General features: G+C 35.2%; 1 protein-coding gene across 1 annotated transcript in view; it reads right to left on the reverse strand.

Annotated features, from left to right (window-relative positions):
* Positions 1–3,862: 3,862 nt before the first annotated feature.
* Positions 3,863–18,954, reverse strand: part of LOC149803471 (caspase-3-like) — a 45,629-nt gene continuing 30,537 nt past the window's right edge. The window contains exon 6 of the mRNA XM_089953194.1: positions 3,863–11,717. Coding sequence (XP_089809320.1) covers positions 11,485–11,717 — 233 coding nt within the window. The 3' untranslated portion in view covers positions 3,863–11,484. The remainder of the gene's footprint in view (positions 11,718–18,954) is intronic.

Consider the following 18,954-nt stretch of genomic DNA (forward strand, 5'->3'; position numbering starts at 1 on the left):
AATGCAAGTAATTGCTCCTCAAGCTCCGTACGCTCTTCAAATAATTACTTTTCACGTGCCTCACGCTGCTCGAGTAATTACATCTCACTCTCCTCACACAATTGCGTCTCAAACGCACGTTCCTCAAGTAATTGTGCCTAACGCACTTCAAGCGAAACACTTTCGGGAGCCTCACACTTTTTCGTCTTTCGCGCATCTTTAGCGACGATTGTCGTGGCGATCGTCTTTACTTGTTGAATTATAGGTTCAAATTTCTTTTCAAATTTCGTTTGTGATGCTTCTTTTGCAAGTTCAAGTTGGCACTCTAATATATCACATTTCACTGGCTGATATATAATGTCTTAAAATGAATTCTCAACAAACCCAAAGTAATATCTCAGTGCAAAATGACCATGCGCTCTTTGTAATTCCAATGAATAATGAAAATAAATAATTCCTCTCAAATTATATCTGAACACAACAATAATTTCAGGACTGGACTTAAAGTATGAATGAATAATTGTTTACCAGATCTTCTTTATATAGCCACCTGTCATCTGACACAACAAAATACGTGTTATTTTCAATTTAACTTTCCATCGAATTCATAAACAATGTCAAGTCTCTTTACTTAAATTTTAGAAACAACCTGACAAAAATCAGGTAGTCCACAGACTTCCCAAGGGGAAAAAACGTCTTGAACTAAATATATTAAAAAAGACAATATTAGTTAGATAAGCCAAAACTCCTACCCTCAGTTACTGACAAAGGTCAAGCACACAATACAAATTAAATATACCTAACAGTGTGATATCACCATTCTTTGCCCTCAACCACATTCACAAGCATTAAAGGTTATGAGATCAATGATCCAGATCACCAGAGGCAATCATTAAAACTGTACTATGTGGGTAATAGTTAAAGGTTCTGTATCTTGCAACATGTACTGTTGTGTATGAATTGTTGTTATCAGATATGGCAAAACAATTTACCAGGAAATATAGAATATCACTAAAATGTGGAGGTTAAAACATCAAATGTCAAGGTCACAGTGGCAAGCCACTTAAAGGTGAGAATATATGTCTTTTTATTAAAAACAACAACAACAAAAAGAAATCGTACATCATGAGTCTGTTGAAAGGCACTGCACTAGAACTAGATTCACCAGTGTGCTTGGAGCATCCATAAGGATGATTGATGCAAGGATCACATATCACGGTCATGGGTGTGAATGGCTTTCATTTTTTGAGGTAAATTGCTGCAAGTTATCATTATTCAAACATGATTATTTCTGAGTTAATTTAAACATCAATTATATATGTTTTATCCAAAAAAGTGTTTAAAGTAAGTATCATTTTTTAATAAGGCGATCACTAATAATGAACAAGGGGAGGCAATGAAAAGAATTGTTCAAGGCATTGGCTGATGGCAATACCTATATAGACAGGACCACAAAAAAATATAAAACATTTGTATGCATTCTCAAGATGAGCATGATGTTATAGCATTGTCTTGTATCTTTGTCAGGAGTACAAACTTTGAAGTACCCAAGATATTTTAATTAAACTTATGATGATAGGTCATACAATGGCAGTATCACAGTCTCTGGTTGCCTCCATGTCAATGTCATGGCAATGAAAATGAAATTTCGTGATTTTCGTCCTTGTCCAGAGCACAACTTTTGAACCACTGAATATATTTTAATGAGATTTCATCTAATTATAAATCAGGCATAGCCTATGTGTTCCATATGAAGCACAATATCCGGCATCAGGGTCAAGGTCATTGCAAGATAAAAGTTAACTAGGAATCGTATCCTTATCCAGTGTTTAACTTTTAAATCTTTAAAGATATTTTGATGAAACTTTAACCAGTTATATATCATGACTAGACAGTGTCTTACATACCATAGCTATGACTAGACAGTGTCTTACATACCATCACCATGACCCTGCCTCAAGTTCAGCAACCCCTCAGAATGATACAGTCCTTCCAGCTAGTAGTAAAGTGTTGAAGGCAGCTGCAAATGTTATGAGGTGAAATAAACTTTTCTATCAGTGTGCAAGCAAAGACATGTCTCTTCTTTATGGGCTTTTCAAGAAGTAAACTCCAATGACACTTGTGGCTTACTACCAATCCATTATGTCAAGACAAATATTGACATAATGGTAGGGAAGGAATCTATCTCAAGCTCTAACATTCTGGAACAAAATATCCTCTGAACCACTAACCACATCATCTCCAACTCACCTGACGTACAATACCTTTTTTTCAGTTAGGGCAGAACATCTGCATGTGAGCCTTACAGAAATCACCTTTTACATCAGTCCATCTACCCATTCACTTGTCTTGTATGCAGAAAATTTGTTCATTACTTTCACATAATTTGCTGCCATCTAGCAAGTGAACTACCTGTTGTATGTATATGAAGGTTTCTTTTAAATTTTCCATCTTTTGTAGTCCAATCTTGATGTACAGTAATTAGTGCACTTTTTCTATCAATGTTAAATCTCCACTAGGTCAATCCATGCAACCAGAGTAGCCGATGAATCAGTGAACTCATTTCAATGCAATTTAATGTGTACAACATCTTAAAGATGTAATCGTACTCTGGCATGTTTGTTGTTGTTGTCCAGAACTCTATTTGGGGTAGAAGTGCGATGCTTGACAACTACTTCATATCTTCACAATAGTTGCTTTTAACTGACTATCTTATAGTACTTGATATCAATCTACATCATAATGTAATATGCAATACTACTTGTATTGAGGAGTCCATGAAGAAGATGGAGTTCAAGGTCATCAAGTAGAAGAATCTAGCTCCTATCTATCAATATCTATAAATACACTGACACAGTCAAACTTGACTATTAAACAATGGGTGGTGCATGGTCAATAATATAGGGAGGAAGGTAGCAAGGACAGACATAAGAATAATGATAGGAAAGGCAAAAATAAGAAAAAGTGTCAGCCTATGTTTTTGTCCCTTCATCCTCAGATCAAGATAATGAACCTCAACCAACATAGCCCTGAGAATCACTAGGTCTTACTTGCAGCTGACTAGTTCATTAGAATATGATTTTGTGAGATACCAAGTCAGGAGCTTCTGCAGTTATTGATGTTAATTGCTGAGGACCAATCTTCTCCCAAGTTTGGTTTCCCTACAGGAGTTCCTATTTTTATGACCCCAAGGAGCAAATTGTGGTGAGTGCACCCATTGCAAAACACCTTAACAACATCAGGCTGAATTGGTGAGCAGTGGTGGTGTGAGAGGATTAGGTTAGGAGGTTGCACTGCTGACACCAGGCACAAGATGAAGGGGGTCCATCAAGAGGGTTTTTTGGGGGTGTGTGTGTGTGCAGTTTTTCACTTACACTTTATTGTGGCAGATAATTCTTCACAAAACTTTTATTTGGGGAGGAGAGAGAGAAATGCTGGCAAATGACATAAGAACTGTTCCCTTTAGCAATGTAGGGACGATATTAAAGAACATCTCTTCAGTAGGAACACCAACCAAGAATATTGTTCCCAGGCACCTAGAACCCTTGTGCCACCACTGCCTATCTGCTCTAGTAGTAATTACTGATTGTCAGGATTTTGTGTCAATTCCTCTGTCAAATAGGTGACCATTCAAGTCTGACTTTTGTACTGGTAAACTTGATTTTTTTTGCATGTTTCTTGACAAAACAAGCCAAAAGACATCATGAATGTCTCTCTTTTAGCATGAGAGGGATGGATTTGTAATGCAGTGGATGTACACCTAATGCATTATGATCCTGTATGTATGACTAAAGACATGTATTCTATTCCATCTACTGGTTTCCTTTCCTCTTAAAAACAGCAAACTTGTGCAGTAAAATGACCATGATAAAGATAAAAGAGCTTTCTACATCATAACTTTGCTTTATTCATTATTTAGACATCATGATGCACAACAGAAAACAAATTTTATTAAATTTTCCTGCTTATCAGTGAAATTTTCTTTCAGTACTGACTCTGTTACAGAAGCTGAAACTGTTTTTTTTTCAGTTCTACTGGTCAAAGACCAAGGAACCTATGGCATTTTGTCTCTCATCTGCTAACATGTTTATTACCGTTACTCTTTTTAATCCACAGAGAGATTTGTGCAAAACTATACAAACACATTCATCCCAATGACTAGTTTGAAAATAGTGCCCTTTGAACATCCAAAAATGACCATCACAGAAGCCATAATACTTGTCACTGCTACCATTCCTAAAGGAATGGACACATCACAATGTGGTTTTCCACCAATACTTCTTACAATGCCTCATTGATTCTAAGTGAAAATCGTATTACTCTTCCTTAATGGATGGTCATATCAACACAATGTTTTATATGCCATGTTGATTCTAGATAAAAATTGTGAAATACAAGATGGAAGTCATTGTAGTGATATCAGACAATCACTAAATAAATTCTATCATGTCTCATTGGTTCTAAATAAAAATGATGCAAATGAAAAAACTGTACCATATGAAAAATATTTTTACTGCTACTCCTGAATGGATGGTAGTATTGACATGGGATTTACACTAAAATACCTCTTACAACCTCGAATTGGGATATAATGAAAAGATGCCCCTTATTTTCGAATCAATGGCATCTTCAAGAACTTGGTATTGCTAATCTTCTAGAACCAATGGCCATATTGACATAGTTTTTTTTTATGAACACACATAAAATGATACTGTCCTAACTAAAAATGTCGAAGCTCTTATGTCCAATTTGGCAGTAATGGCGTCATCATGGAGTTATTACTATAAGAGTTCATGCTGCACCTTATTGGTTACAACTAAAAATGGTATCGATATTTTATATGGTCTCCATGCCATGACAGTCATCTTGAAAATTTGGTATCACCGCTCCCCCTGAACTGATGGTTATATCAACATAGACTTTACACTAATAGACCTGATATGATCTCTACTTAGTATGGAATGAAAACGGTACCGCTCAGATATCCAATATGGTCAACATTGTGGCCAGCTTCAATTTTTTAAAATTGATCCTCCTCCTAAATGGATGGCAACATCGACATAGGATTTTCACGAAACATCTTTTTCAAAATAGATGGTTATTGTAACAGTATTTTGATCAACAGACTTTTAATCACGTCTGGTTCATCCTAAATAAACATGATTCCATCTCTTATATGATGTACCTGGATTGACGGTCTTCTTCTGATGATCATCTAGGCATGGAGACTTCTTTTGATGTCGAGTTGATCACAAATTCAAATGGTACTGATCAAACTCGTAACATGATGGCCATTGCAATGATTTTAAAAAAACATTGTTACCACTAGTCAACTCAAGTCATACTGGCATGTGATTTTCACTAAAGCACTTCTGTCTATATCTAGCTGTACCTAAATGATACCGCTACTTATCAACATTTTGTTTAAAATGCTTCTTTCTTGCAATATATATTTCTTCCCGTGTTTAAATGATACAGATACAACTTTCAAAATGTCTGCCATTATATTTATAGTACTACTCAATCAAACTGACACTAAAATACTATAACAATATGTACTTAGTTATGAATGAAAATTGTGCATGTCTGACCTCGAATATGGTACAACAGCCATCACAAAAATCTTAATTATGATCACTGACTACTTTTTCAAGTATTTTGGCACCAACACTGGATTTTCACCAAGATACTTTTGTAATATTTAACTGCTTCTGGTTGAAAATAACACAGATTAGACCACCAACATTTTTGTGATTGAGTTTCAAACCATGACTTATTTGACATTGGGGTCAGGTTAAAGGTCATTGCTTGCATTTTTGTACTTCATTGAGATGAAAGCATAGTGACTTCTACATAACTTATACACATGTGAATTCTGACTAGACTTTGTATTAATTGCATTTTATTTAAGAAGTTTATAGCATTCTGACATTGATTTTAATGTCAAAGGTCTTGGCTAAGTTTCTAATTTTGCTGTAAGTTTGATAACCCAAAATAAGAATAAATGCTCTTTATCATTTAACCCAGTGTATTGATTTTCTATACATTCTATCAGGTTTGGAGTCTACGAGTGGCCGAGTGGTCTAAAGCGCTCACTGTTGCAGATCACTACCGTCTCTCCCCTGTCTGCGTGGGTTTGAGACTCAGATTCAGCCAATGTGGATATGTGAGAAAGCTTAACTCAAGAAGAAAATAGTTTTAGTACCAAATCTGGTATGTTGGAATTTCTATCATCAATGCTTTCAATGTGCATCAGTTAAAAAGAAGATAAGGATTTATCTTGGATTCTTGTGAATTCATTTCCATTCAAGGGATTGTTTTAAAAAAAAAGGAAAATGTTGAAAATAAAAACTAAACTTGACTGTGATATTATTTCGATTAAAAAAATATTTCAGAGTTCACCTTAAACTTTCCTATCATTCTGTGCTTAAGTATTGAAAAAAAAAAAACTAAAAGGGGTTTCTGTAACAAACTAAAAGTGGTTTCTGTAACAAATTAAAAGGGGTTTCTGTAACAAACTAAAAGGGGTTCATGTAATAAACTAAAAGGAGTTTCTGTAACAAACCAAATAGGATCTATCTTATGTGAGAATTCAGTGGTAAACAGAAGCACATCTGTCAATATTGCTGTCAAGAACTGAATATCAAATTCAATTCAGATTTTAACGAGACCCACGATTCAAAACAACATGAACCCTAAGACTAAAGTCTGCATATTAAGTGGAAATGAAATGAGGCATAACAGACAGCGCTTAGTTCAAATGCAAATGATGAACATCAGATAGCAAATTTTTTAACAGTGATTCACAAAACTTTTTACATTTTGAAAGACAGTGGTCGATGTCTCGATTTTACTGTATTTGTTTTGTATGCCTCTTTTTTATACCAAAACTTACTTGGCACTGTATAGTCAGGATTGTGCTTATATGCTGTTAACTCATTAACCCCTGGCACCACGTTTACGCATCAGGAGGTAGTAGCCTACTGCCGAGCTCTGTAGCATCAAGGTCATGTATGATACACTAAATTGGGTGGTACTATAGAAAGTTAAATGTAGCTTTACAATGGTACCAAATAATCTGGACATTCTAGTTGCACTATAAAATACAGAGGGAAAAACCTAAATCTTTTACCTGATTTTTTTCCACCCAAAATTCGCTCGTGGTCAGAATCAGATTTTGTGTCCAGATTTTAGACTTTTGGGCCTCAGATCTAAAGCAGACCAATCTGAACTGCACATCAACTGGTGAATCTTTGCAAAAAGTAGGATAAGATGGGCATTTGGATAAAATAGTGGGTCCATTGAGCCAAAAAAAGAAAAGAAAAAAAGAACTCCAACTTTTACACTTCTGCTCATGCACGATCAAAATAGCCGATGAAAAATAATGTTTCTAACACAACTAGGATTAGGTTAACGGGAAATCTCTTGGAAGTTGATGTATTAGGAGGTATTCAGAAACAGCCCCCAAAATGTGTTTCCTACTCGCATTTCTGATGAAAACAACAAAAACCTCCAGGGGTCATCGAGTTAAACCCTACACTGACTTGACCTCACCAATGATGTGTGTTTGATTAATACTAGTACATGTTACTGCACGATGATGGTAAGGCTGAATGTAATGCATTAAGTTTTAAAATAAGCTCATATGTTATTTGCATTGTGCATAAGATGCATTACACACCTAAACTCCTATGGAGCAACCAAACACGTTTTCAAGATGCTAGCTTTTGGGTTTAGAAAATATTGGAATAAAAACTGGTACAAATCTACAAGACTACAGTCAAACCTGGTTATTTCAATTACATTGGGGGTGTCCAAAAAATCATCGACATAACTCGGTCCCAAGATACCAGGGTTTAGTTCTACTTCAGAATAATGATCTAGCATTTGATGTACAAAAATTTAGTTTTGATGTTAAAAACAAATGGCATTTCTAATGGGCAATAAACATGTTGCAGAAACAAGAAGACTGGAGGTCTTTTAAATAAGATTCAGTAACAAGACACAAATTTTTACAACACTGAAGTTACTGAAACAATGTCAGTGGATTAAAGTTGTTTTCCCTATAAATAGTCTTTCCCCTTTGACAGTCTCAGCAAGACAATAGTTTTCTCATGCTGACCAAAATCTAGGCCAATTTAAGTACATGTACATGTAGGAATGTACTTTTTTTAAAAGTATTTTCCTCTGTTAGTCTTGACAAAACATGACTGGCCAACCTTGTGTGTGAAAATCGATTGCTTTTTCCATTAATTAAGTATCGATTAAGTTGGTGGCTGACAGTGATGACTATTAAATGTAGTTTGTTCCACACAACATCATGAATTTTATCCTATCTGAAACTGTACAAATTTTTATGTCAGCATCATTAAATGTAGTTAAAAGTACCTAATTTGTTTCAAATATATCTTGTGAAATGAATACTGTGATGTGACTTGTGATGCTGTGCATTATGAATGCAGCTCCTGCAAAAATCAGAAATGTATTCATTTCATTTTCTTACACTTAAGTATTGTTTTACATTACAACATAATTTTCTCCACTCTATGAACGTGATAAAAATTGATGAGACTGGTTGATTAGTATTATATTGGTAAAATTTGATCTTGTACTGACTTATTCTATCCTTGCCGTTATGAGTTACTGATAGTAGCAGAAATGCTGGGTCATTTCTAGCAAAATTTCTCCAAGATGGACTTTAAAAGTTGTACTTTGTTGAATTAACTAGGTCCACATGCTCCTTCGGACCAAAACTTATGCCTGACATAACACAGTCATTGACTTAACAGGGGTCGAGACAAGTGGGGAAAAATTGGCATGACAAAGAAGGATTGTTTTTGGTACAAAACCAAAATGCTCGACATACATTGGTTCTCAAGATAACCAAGGTTGAGATAAATGGGTTTTACTGTATATTTACAAACTAGTTTCCTCTACATGACCTTTCGACTTGCACTTTGTTAGTTGAACAGAACAGCTTTTAAGCTTAGATATGCAACAGTTTATTTATTTAGAATGTATATCAAGTAGTAGAATTTCATCGTGTTTAGATGACGTATGTCTAGCACTACAGAAACAAGCTGTAATAAGATGACAACACATCAGGTAAAATATGAACAGTATGGCATTATTGCGATGGATGATTTCATAATTGCTACCAAGAAAATATGGGATCAGAATGAAATCATCTTTTAACCAAGTCAATGTAAACAAAATATGTAAAAAATACATTATACTTAAATCAAATAAATCAACAACAAAATTTAAAATAATGTTTTTCTGAATTAACATTTCTGGACAGATTTAAGTGGTGGTTTCATTCAACAGTAATCATTATCCTGTTGTTTTTGTTTACAATGGAATTGTCCTGGCAGCATCATAATTGCTATATCTGATATGTTGTCATTGTTATGGGGTTTAACACCATTTTTCAGCACAAGATAGGTTATACATGGCAGCCAATATAAGTGGTAGAGGAAGAACCCAGGAAAACCCTGAGAAGAATCACTGACCCATGGGAAGCTACCAGCAAGCTTACTAATGTACCCACATTGGCTGAGCCCCAGATTCAAACCCATTCAGACAGAGGTGAGATGGCAGTTATCCATAACAGAAAGTGCTTCAGACCACTTGGCCACTCGGAGCCCCATTCTGATAAATAATATTTACACTGTCATTGAGCACACACACAAAACAGTGATAATGTCAATAATTGCAATTTCACCTGTGTAATAAAAACTGTGTTTTACAAAGTTTTAATGAAAGATGCTAGAAGACAACAATTCCACTTTATATTATGCAATTGTATATTCATAATATATATATTCCAGACAAAGGGTATAAGAATATTAGTCACACTTTTTAAAAAACATGTATATAACACAAGAAAGTATTAAACTTAATAAGGTTTTCAAAACAACATTACCTTTCTTTAAATTACTTGAATATGAAAATTGAAACAATATCAGCATATAAATATATACAAGTTCCAAATTATTGTATATTCCTTAATTAATGCCCCCACTCTCATTAATGCATGCCTCATCTTTTTTAAGAACAGACAAATTAAAAGATGCACTGTAAGACCTGTGCTTTTCATAACCATCTGCTTCAGATCCATGATTATAATAAAATGCTGTAACAGCAGACACAGTTGATCACACTGTTACCATGTATATATATCAATGTATAAATATTAAAGTCACAGGCACACATGTAGTGTTAAACTTGACACAATAGTTGGGTGGCAAGTTCAAAGACTTACCATTCCTACCAGCTGCTGAGTGGGAAAATGTGTTTATTGATCATTTAAACTGTGCTGATATTTACAATGACTAAACTGAGTGGCAGAAAGATATCAGATGTACATAAAGTCATTATAAGAGTACAACAAAAAAACAACTTAAGCTTTTCTTATTGTGCTCTAATAAATGCCCCCCCCCCCCTTTGAACATGTAACATCCCCAAGGGTATTAATTAGGAAATATATAGCAAATAACAATCTTTTCAAATGCAATGGCTCATTCTGAAATCAATTAAGGAAAAATTATAAAGGAAACAAACATAATGAAGCATGTTGTGCCAAGCACTTTTGAGATCTATTGATCCCTTCCTCAATTCAAAAAGCAGAAGCAAATAACAATTACAAACACAAAAATGTATTAAAAAAATACCTATTTACATGCTCTTAGAGTTATACTGCAACAAATATAAAAAATATAACCCTGATATATCGTAAAAAAAGCATAAAATTGTAAGCTTTGATTAGGGCTGTTCCATTTAAACATACACTGTACACAGGGAATGTAGTTTTTAAAAAATGTATGCCAGGGTACTTTGATATCATATCTGTTCATATTAAAATCAAAAGAAAATTCTAAATTGCATCTATGGGTGAGTACCCAAAATTAAAAGAGCCTTCCCTGGGTCCCTGACCAGCGTAGTCAGTGATGTTAAGTGATTTTTCAATGGTGAGTAAGAGTAATTACCATAAATACATGCTTATAAGTTAGTCAAACTGCAAACAATAAAGATCATGATCTGCCATAGCTTAATGTGCCTGCAGATCTGGGTCTCCGTTGTTTGTTCTACTGATTACTCCTAACAAACTGCACAGATCTAGATGTGCCAGTGCATTATGCAATGGCAGATTTGGGCCTGTGCAGTCTGCAGTAGGAATCATCTTATAAGCGAGTATATCAGTGATTAAGGTTTATATGTTTGATTCAAATGAGCTGACACCTTTCATTAAGCACCTCTGGACAAAATAGATTTCCCTGTTGTATAACAGCTGACAATACAAACTGATGTAAAAGTGTAAATTACACTCTACTATGCTCAGTGGGGGTAACATAGTTCTTACACTAAAAAGATACTGTACCATTCATATTTTGAGCTAAGTCATCTCTCACCCCATGCCCTTCAAACACACTCACTAATCCATCAAAATTCATGTATTAGAAAAATACAATCACAGAAAATAGTTAAATCTTGATTTTGTAATTATTACTTTGGTGTGAAGCGAATTTCTTTTGTGAGCATCGATGTGAACATCGGTATCTGCTTCATCTCATTAATACTTGGATTTTTTGTTGCAGATTTGAAATCAAATGCCACCTTTTTGTTGACACGAGTAAGGATTGTCAGAAGATCACATTTTTTCCAGCTTTTCTGCAACACTTCTGTCAGAGCTTGGATGAACCACGAACCATTTTTGCAGTTTCTCCAGCAATAATAACCTTTAAAAGCAGAAAATGAATATATAAAAGAATAAAACTGAAAAGTGTACAATTAAATACAGCTTGTTGATGAAGTCTGTTCATATGAGAAATTAACATGGAACATTTCTTGACCACATAAGTACAAACAACAATTATAAGATCGTCACCATACTTACTGTGGTGTAGCAACTGCCCAAGCAACCTCTGCAACTTCAGGGGAGCCAGTAGTCTGAATGCGGGCCCAAGATTCCCATCAACAACTTTTTTATTGTAAGGAGGCCCCGTAATTAAGTTTTGTTGGGCAGGTCCAGAATAATTTCTTAGAATTTCTTGCTATGCAACTGCATATGTTAAACATTTTGTTTACAACTGCAATTACTGTAGAAGTATTCAGAAGACAAAGAAAAAAATTTTGAGCACTAAAACATCAAATAAAGTTTAAAACTAAATTCCCATCAACAACTTTTTTATTGTGCTGGAGCCCCATAGTTACATTTTGTTGGGCAGGTCCAGAATAATTTCTTGCTATGTGACTGCATATTTTTACAATGTTATTTACAACTGCAGTTGTTTGTAGCAGTGTTCACAAGACAATGAATCATTTTTTTTTGAGAACTAAAACACCAGATGAAGTTTAAAACTAAATTTTGTATGATTTTTCAGATCAAATAAAAGCTTTTGAAAATATTCTGTATATGTACTGATACATTAGAACCTAAAATCTGTGATTCTGTTTTTAACCAGTTTCTTGTTTAGAAGCCAACATTTTTTGTAAAATGTTTCTTCAGTTATAAGGAAGTATGATTGCAAAGGTGGAAGTCAGGTTAGAGTGGTCTCCCCTTGGAATGAGAGGGTTAATGCCTAATTCCATCAATCGACAGTAACTACTAGGGTGGATGTGCACACTCCTGTCTTACAGGGAAGCACAGTGAAAATAATTCAAAATCGAACCCTTGGTAAACCGGAATCCCCCTAGATCAAAATCTAGTGGGGTTGGGTGGATGGGTCCTAAAGTTTACCGTCTTAAATATATTTTCTTTTCCAGCAAACAGAAGCACTCTTCTCCAAAAGCAAAACAAATTTTGATTCCAAATTTAAATTTTACATAAAAGAACCTATAAAACTGAAACTTGTGTCAAACTTGGAAATGCATTTTTTTCTATTAAATTCCTGACACACACTGGACCAGATTATTTATGGTTAGCAAATACTGTAGTAGACTTATTAGTGAGAAAATGTTCCAATGTCACTTGCTGACTAGCCATTAAAAAAATATTATTTTTATCTGCATATTATCTAATTGTGATTTCCTTGGTACAAATGATCCATAAATTGTATTCTGCTTCTTTTTTTCTCTTTTTAAAAAACATAAATAACCTTTATTAACTAGTCATGCAGCCTTCTTTTTGATGCTTTGCCAATAGAGACTTACAAAACAGTATTCTGAAAATCAGTCACTCAACTGATATTCAAAGGAGAAAAATCACATACATGTATCAAACTAGCCATTACTGTCATTTGCCTTCACTTGCAGGTCCTGATAGAGTGATCAGCTAATTGTTGTACATGTAGGGCTGAACTGTCCATACAGGATAAAGTTAGTTTCATAAAAAGAGTACGAATCTATGTGAAAACATGTTTAAAAAATTAGAAGAATTTGGTATAAGAGCATTATAAATTATATGGAGTATTTAAACATGGATTTAAATAAAGTTATAACAGCATACTGTTCCTCAAATGGTTCTTTAGATGAGGAGTATACCAGTATTTATGTGTGTAACAACTGTATTCATTCACATGAATGAATGTGACTTTCAGAAGGACTGTAAGTTGTTCAGCTAATCTTTCAATAAATGTTATAAAATGTTATGTAGATCTAATTTACATTATTTGTAAGTTTCTTTTATTATTTTTTTAAATTTCAATACATACTATTGTAATGTAACATTGTATGCTGGACTTGACCTTGTCCTAAATTGAGTTCATTTCTCTTTGACCCAAACTGATTTTTTAAAATTTTATTGTGTGTAAACAATTGATATATAGCTAAATTTTTCTCTGTGTGTATGGGATTAAAATCAGCATTATTATTAATAGAAGTAAATATGTTTATTTGGGTCAAGGTCTAGGAATTTTCTAAGTGAATTTTACATAATCCAGGTTATGGTTTGTATTTTGTAAACATCACAATCATACTAGAAGGTTATTTTAAATTAGGTAATTTTTTTAATATAGAAAATGCTAATTGTGACCTGAGGTCAAACAGAGAACTATATCATCCTGTAACTGAGAGAATGTTTCAGTTGTGCTTTAAAACCTAGCACTTTTAAGTGGTATTATATGTTGTGTCCAGTTATTCATTTTTGGGCTGAAAAATTAATTCTTCAAATTACTGAAGTCAAGTGATTATTTTCTCTCAAAATACAAAAGTGCTATGATGAAATTCTTGGATAAAGACATTCACTGGAATTTATAGTGAGTTTAAATCTGGAATTATATTACTGCAATTCAACAAAAGACTGTTGGCACTTCAACACTCTACAAGCTACCACAGCCACATCATCGCCATCATTACTTGGATTTATTCTGGACTGTACTGAATTTTATTCAGGATTTTAAATTATCAAGACTTTTGTCAGTAATTCTTGGATTATTTTGGGATTTAATTCACATTTCCATAAGTTCTTTTTTCTCATTTTCACTTTGTTATCTAGGGAAATAAATTTTTTGTTGAATTTTACAGCTTCCTGCCTTTCATTTTTTTCTGTTACCTATTTTAAGAGCATAGACTCATAACAAAAGAAACAGTTTTCTTAATTGTGTGTACATACACACACACAGATGTTCTATCATTACATTCTCTCTTTCTCTCTCAAATTACATAATCACTTATAAAAATATTTTCTTTTATTCTACAAAACCCTCAGTAAACCAAAAACCTCTCAAAACTGAAAATTAAATTTGGTCCCAAAGGTTTCAGTTTTGATGCTTTTCACTGTAAATGTTAAGAGGACATGGGAGGGTGTGCCTGTATTCTGATCAGTGAAATATCTTTTTCTTCAAATACATTACCTGATCATAATTTCCTAGAAAAGTAGCTAATAGGGGAAGTGATTTACATCATGACACCCCTTTACTCTTGAGGTGGCTCAGCCTATGGTCTCCTAATGGAGTTTCATCTGAGGTACGGGCTACGATTACTATGCATGTAAGCAGTTAAGAGATCAGAGAAATCAAGCGGAAGTTGAGTGGCCGACATCATAAGGAGTTGCTAAGCAACCTTGGACATTGGTAGTGTGTTGTGACACTAATGTAGATTCCAACAAGTAATACTAAGCCCATTAGGATGAAAAGACTTTGATGGAAGTTTTGAATGTCATGCATGACCTCTATCCCACAGACTGGATGATGTCAGTTAGGGATGAATTGCACTAGAGTGCTATGCTAGTGGCAAGTTTCCTAAACTCATGAACATACATGAGTAATAAAACATATTCAGAATGACAGGACCAATGTGAGATATATTGTTTCTTCCTTTCTTTGAAAGGCAACAAGTGAAATCTGACTCTTCTGATCTGCTCATCTCACTTTGAACCACTTCAGAGCTTCTCTTGAGCCCTGATAATGTCCTGTAGGTGCCTCTGGGATGATAGGTTCAAATAAGACATGTCAAGATAAAAGGCTGATCTCCATTAACAAGGGCTTGTTTTTGCCATGAATGTAGTGGCTGTTATGAAAGAAATCAGACCATTGTGGCACATCTGTGGAGAGTTTTGGTCAACTAAAAAAAAGGCCTGTATCTTCACTAATTCTGCCTGCTGTAGCTAAAGTAAAGAAGCAGGTATTGTACTAGAGTTGAATCTGAAGGCTTTGAAATGTCTCAGGATGCATTAATTAACCATGTCATAACACATGGAAAATTCCATTTCTGACAAAGGGCCACAGTCTCTGGTCAAGGCAAGTTAAAAGTTCACAAGATGGGTGAGGAGGATCTTGTTCTGGTCCATATCCTCTATTCCATGATAGCAAAACATGTGGTATCATCGAATAGTAGCCCTTAATCATGATGAAAGCTAACTTCTTTTCCTTGAAGAAGTTAGCCATTTGTTGTACTGATACTTGCAATCATTATTCCACAGTAGTAACTCACCAAACTTTACCAAAGTAATCTCCCTTGTTTCACAAAAAGTTGTACATTCAACTTTTTATGCATGCAATGTGCTGTGACAAAATGGTCTTACTATCATAGACCTTTATCCTGCAGACAAGTGGCACACACCATTTCAATAGAACCAAAACAGTGTGCCATCTGGGAATTTCCAAGTTAGTTTGTGGATGTCTTTGTGTGGGAAGCAAGTGCTGCCTATTATGCAGTTGTTGTTACAGTAAAAGTTCACAAGCCTTTCACCATTGTCATTGATGACTCCACAGCCATGTTGCCCCATCACCTCCTCATTGTTTATATTGTCTGTTCCTACCTTGGCATTCATATCTCCCATTATCAAGTGCATGTCAAGTTGTGGGACTTTGGAAACTGCTAGTTGTAGCTGTTCATTCCAGTCTTTGTTATCTTCCTTCTCAGCCTTATTTCTTGGGGCATAGATGGTGAGTTTGCAGTACTAGGAGTGGAATCTTGCTCTGATAAGTCTGCTGCTGACTGGTTCCCAATTTTTAGGTGTGTTTTTATACTAGTTTTGCTGCTGATAATGGCTACACCACTGGAATGGATGTCATCCTTCTCTGAGTAAAGAATGCTTCAGTCATCATTTGTCATCTTGCATGCTGAACCTGTACATCTGGTCTCACCAACATGAAGTTGTACCTGTTCATCTTATTGATGACATGAGCCATTTCTGATGTTTCAAACAAGGTGTGGACATTCTATGCACCAAGATGAATCATAGTTTTGGGTCCTAAAAATCTCCTGGTCGAATCCCTGACTCTCTGGGATTGGTTTTCATCAGATGCTTCATGATACCTAATAGTTGGTTGGAGTTCTTTACTTGACCTCTTGTTGTTGTTGGAGTTAAAGTTGCTGTAGTTACTATAACGGTTTAGTTTCTAAGGGGTGGAGTTGTTGGCACCATGCCCAACCCCCAACTTAGAGGACCAAATTCTGAGTTTTATCAGATTCCTCCCCCAAAACCTGCCTGGCTTGGTTAAACCTGCCAGGGGTTGAAACCCCCAAAGTTATAGCTTTCAGAATCTTTGGGACACAAAAGTTTCCCCTCCACTACAAGGTACCAGCAAACAGGGAGGTTTGTTCACATTTTTAGGAACCAACAAATCATTCAGCATGTTAGCAAACATCAGTATTGGATCCACTACATTTTCAAAATGATCAAGTGTTTAATTTGATTTGCAGAGGGACTGAAAAGTTACACCTTTATTTACTTTCCATCTCTGGCCTAACCAATAAAAAGTTCCACAAACTCCTTTATTTACTTTCCATCTTTGTGGTTTTGGTATAGCACGTCTTAAGTATGTTGGAAAGTGGTCACTACCACACAGGTGACTACAGAGGTCAAAACCAACTTTCCATGAGAGATCAAGCAAAGGAGATAAATGACAGATGGTAAGATCTAAAGACAAATGGGATCCTCTGGCAGGACATGTATGTAAAAGGCAAAGATTGTTTTTTGGAACAAAGTCATCTATTTCTTTTGTAATCTTGGTGATTTCTTTGCAAACTGTATGTGGGTGTTAAAGTTACAAAGTAGAACAAAAGGTATTGGTAACTGATGTATAATTTGGTCAAGATCAGACTGATTAATTGGAGCAAGAGATACTGGGCATGGGATGAGAGTATAATAAATGGGCACACAAATGGCTACAACCTGTAATGTAATACTGAGATTAATTTTGCTATGATAAGTTTTGCTATTTATGAAGAGAGACACACCACTAGTCTGTGCATCTTGATGAGTTGTTATCCATTACAGAATGTTTTAAGTTTAAGTTAACTCTATTGTTCTCATTTGAAATGATCTACTGAAAATAGACAGCAGTTGGGTCATGTTCCTTGCATGCATTCAAACTTATCAGTCCATTGTATTACTGTGTCAGACATAATTAATTAAGTGTTGGAAGTATGGGACTTCCAGGTGCTGGATCAGAAGACTACACAGTTTCCATACTTTCTGGACAACCAAAGTTATTGAAGAGTTTAATAGGACTGATAATTTTGTTGCCTAGTAAATTCTTTATTTCATCTGAAGCATGTTATCTCCACTGGCTCCAGATGTCTGATGCTCTTCTGGTGGGCCAGATCTAATCAACTTCTTGCTAGCAGTGTAGGATTTCTCGAAATTCACAAATGATTCTGGGTTAGTGGTACGTTCCACTTTACTGGGGCTAGCTCTAACTGGTGTTTCTTACAGCCTTGGGTTTCTCATTAGTCATGATGTTGCACTGAGTATAACTGCCTTCTTCTATGCTTCACTCTCAGTGCAGGATGCTTGCACAAGTATTTGTCAAGACAGTAAACTTTAGCTCATTCTGTGGCCATGTAATGTATACCTGGGCACAGACAGAACTTGTGGAAGTCTTCTTTTCCATCTTTGTGGCATTGGATTTTCTACTAAGTGTTCAGTGGAGTTGTGGCTACTCCAAATTGACTAGCTTGAGAACATCCTCTCTTTTCTTGATTCAAATGTTAGATATTCTTCTCAAGTTTCCAATTGGGACAGCTTCTAGAGTATGAAAAGTGGTATATCTGACAATTCACATTGGATATTTTCTTGACATGAAAATCCATCATAGCCTCTAGTTCACACATGGGGTATAATGGTTTTCTTCCGCAGCCATCTTTGCTATGGCTATTATTATTTGGCAGGATCTGATGGGATGTTCAGGAATCCAGCCTTGAAAAATTGTTGGCAAAGAGAGTCAATATCAGCATGTAAGCATTGTAAATCAGCTTGCCATTGCATCAAATGTTGATTTTTTTTACTTGAGAGACATTCTTAGTTATGAGATTTTGTAAGCATCCCAGACTCTAAAAGCAGTGACCTAAATCCCTAGATCACATGAAGCAGGTTATCAAGGGAGCTTTGCAACTGCACTCTATGTGAATGGCCCAAGCAAAGTTTTATATTAACACTTTTGGGATCATAGCCAGCACTGAAGTGATTCTGCAGTCACAAACAGCATCTGGTTCTCATCATATTTCTCAGTGATGAGAAATCGAGGCCAACTTCCTTGAACTGTAACAGTCTCCACTTCTGAGTCACTAGCTGGATTACTCCTGACCCAT

This window comes from Sinohyriopsis cumingii, chromosome 3 (assembly GCF_028554795.1).
Source record: "Sinohyriopsis cumingii isolate HCF-2022 chromosome 3, ASM2855479v2, whole genome shotgun sequence".
Taxonomy (NCBI): domain Eukaryota; kingdom Metazoa; phylum Mollusca; class Bivalvia; order Unionida; family Unionidae; genus Sinohyriopsis; species Sinohyriopsis cumingii.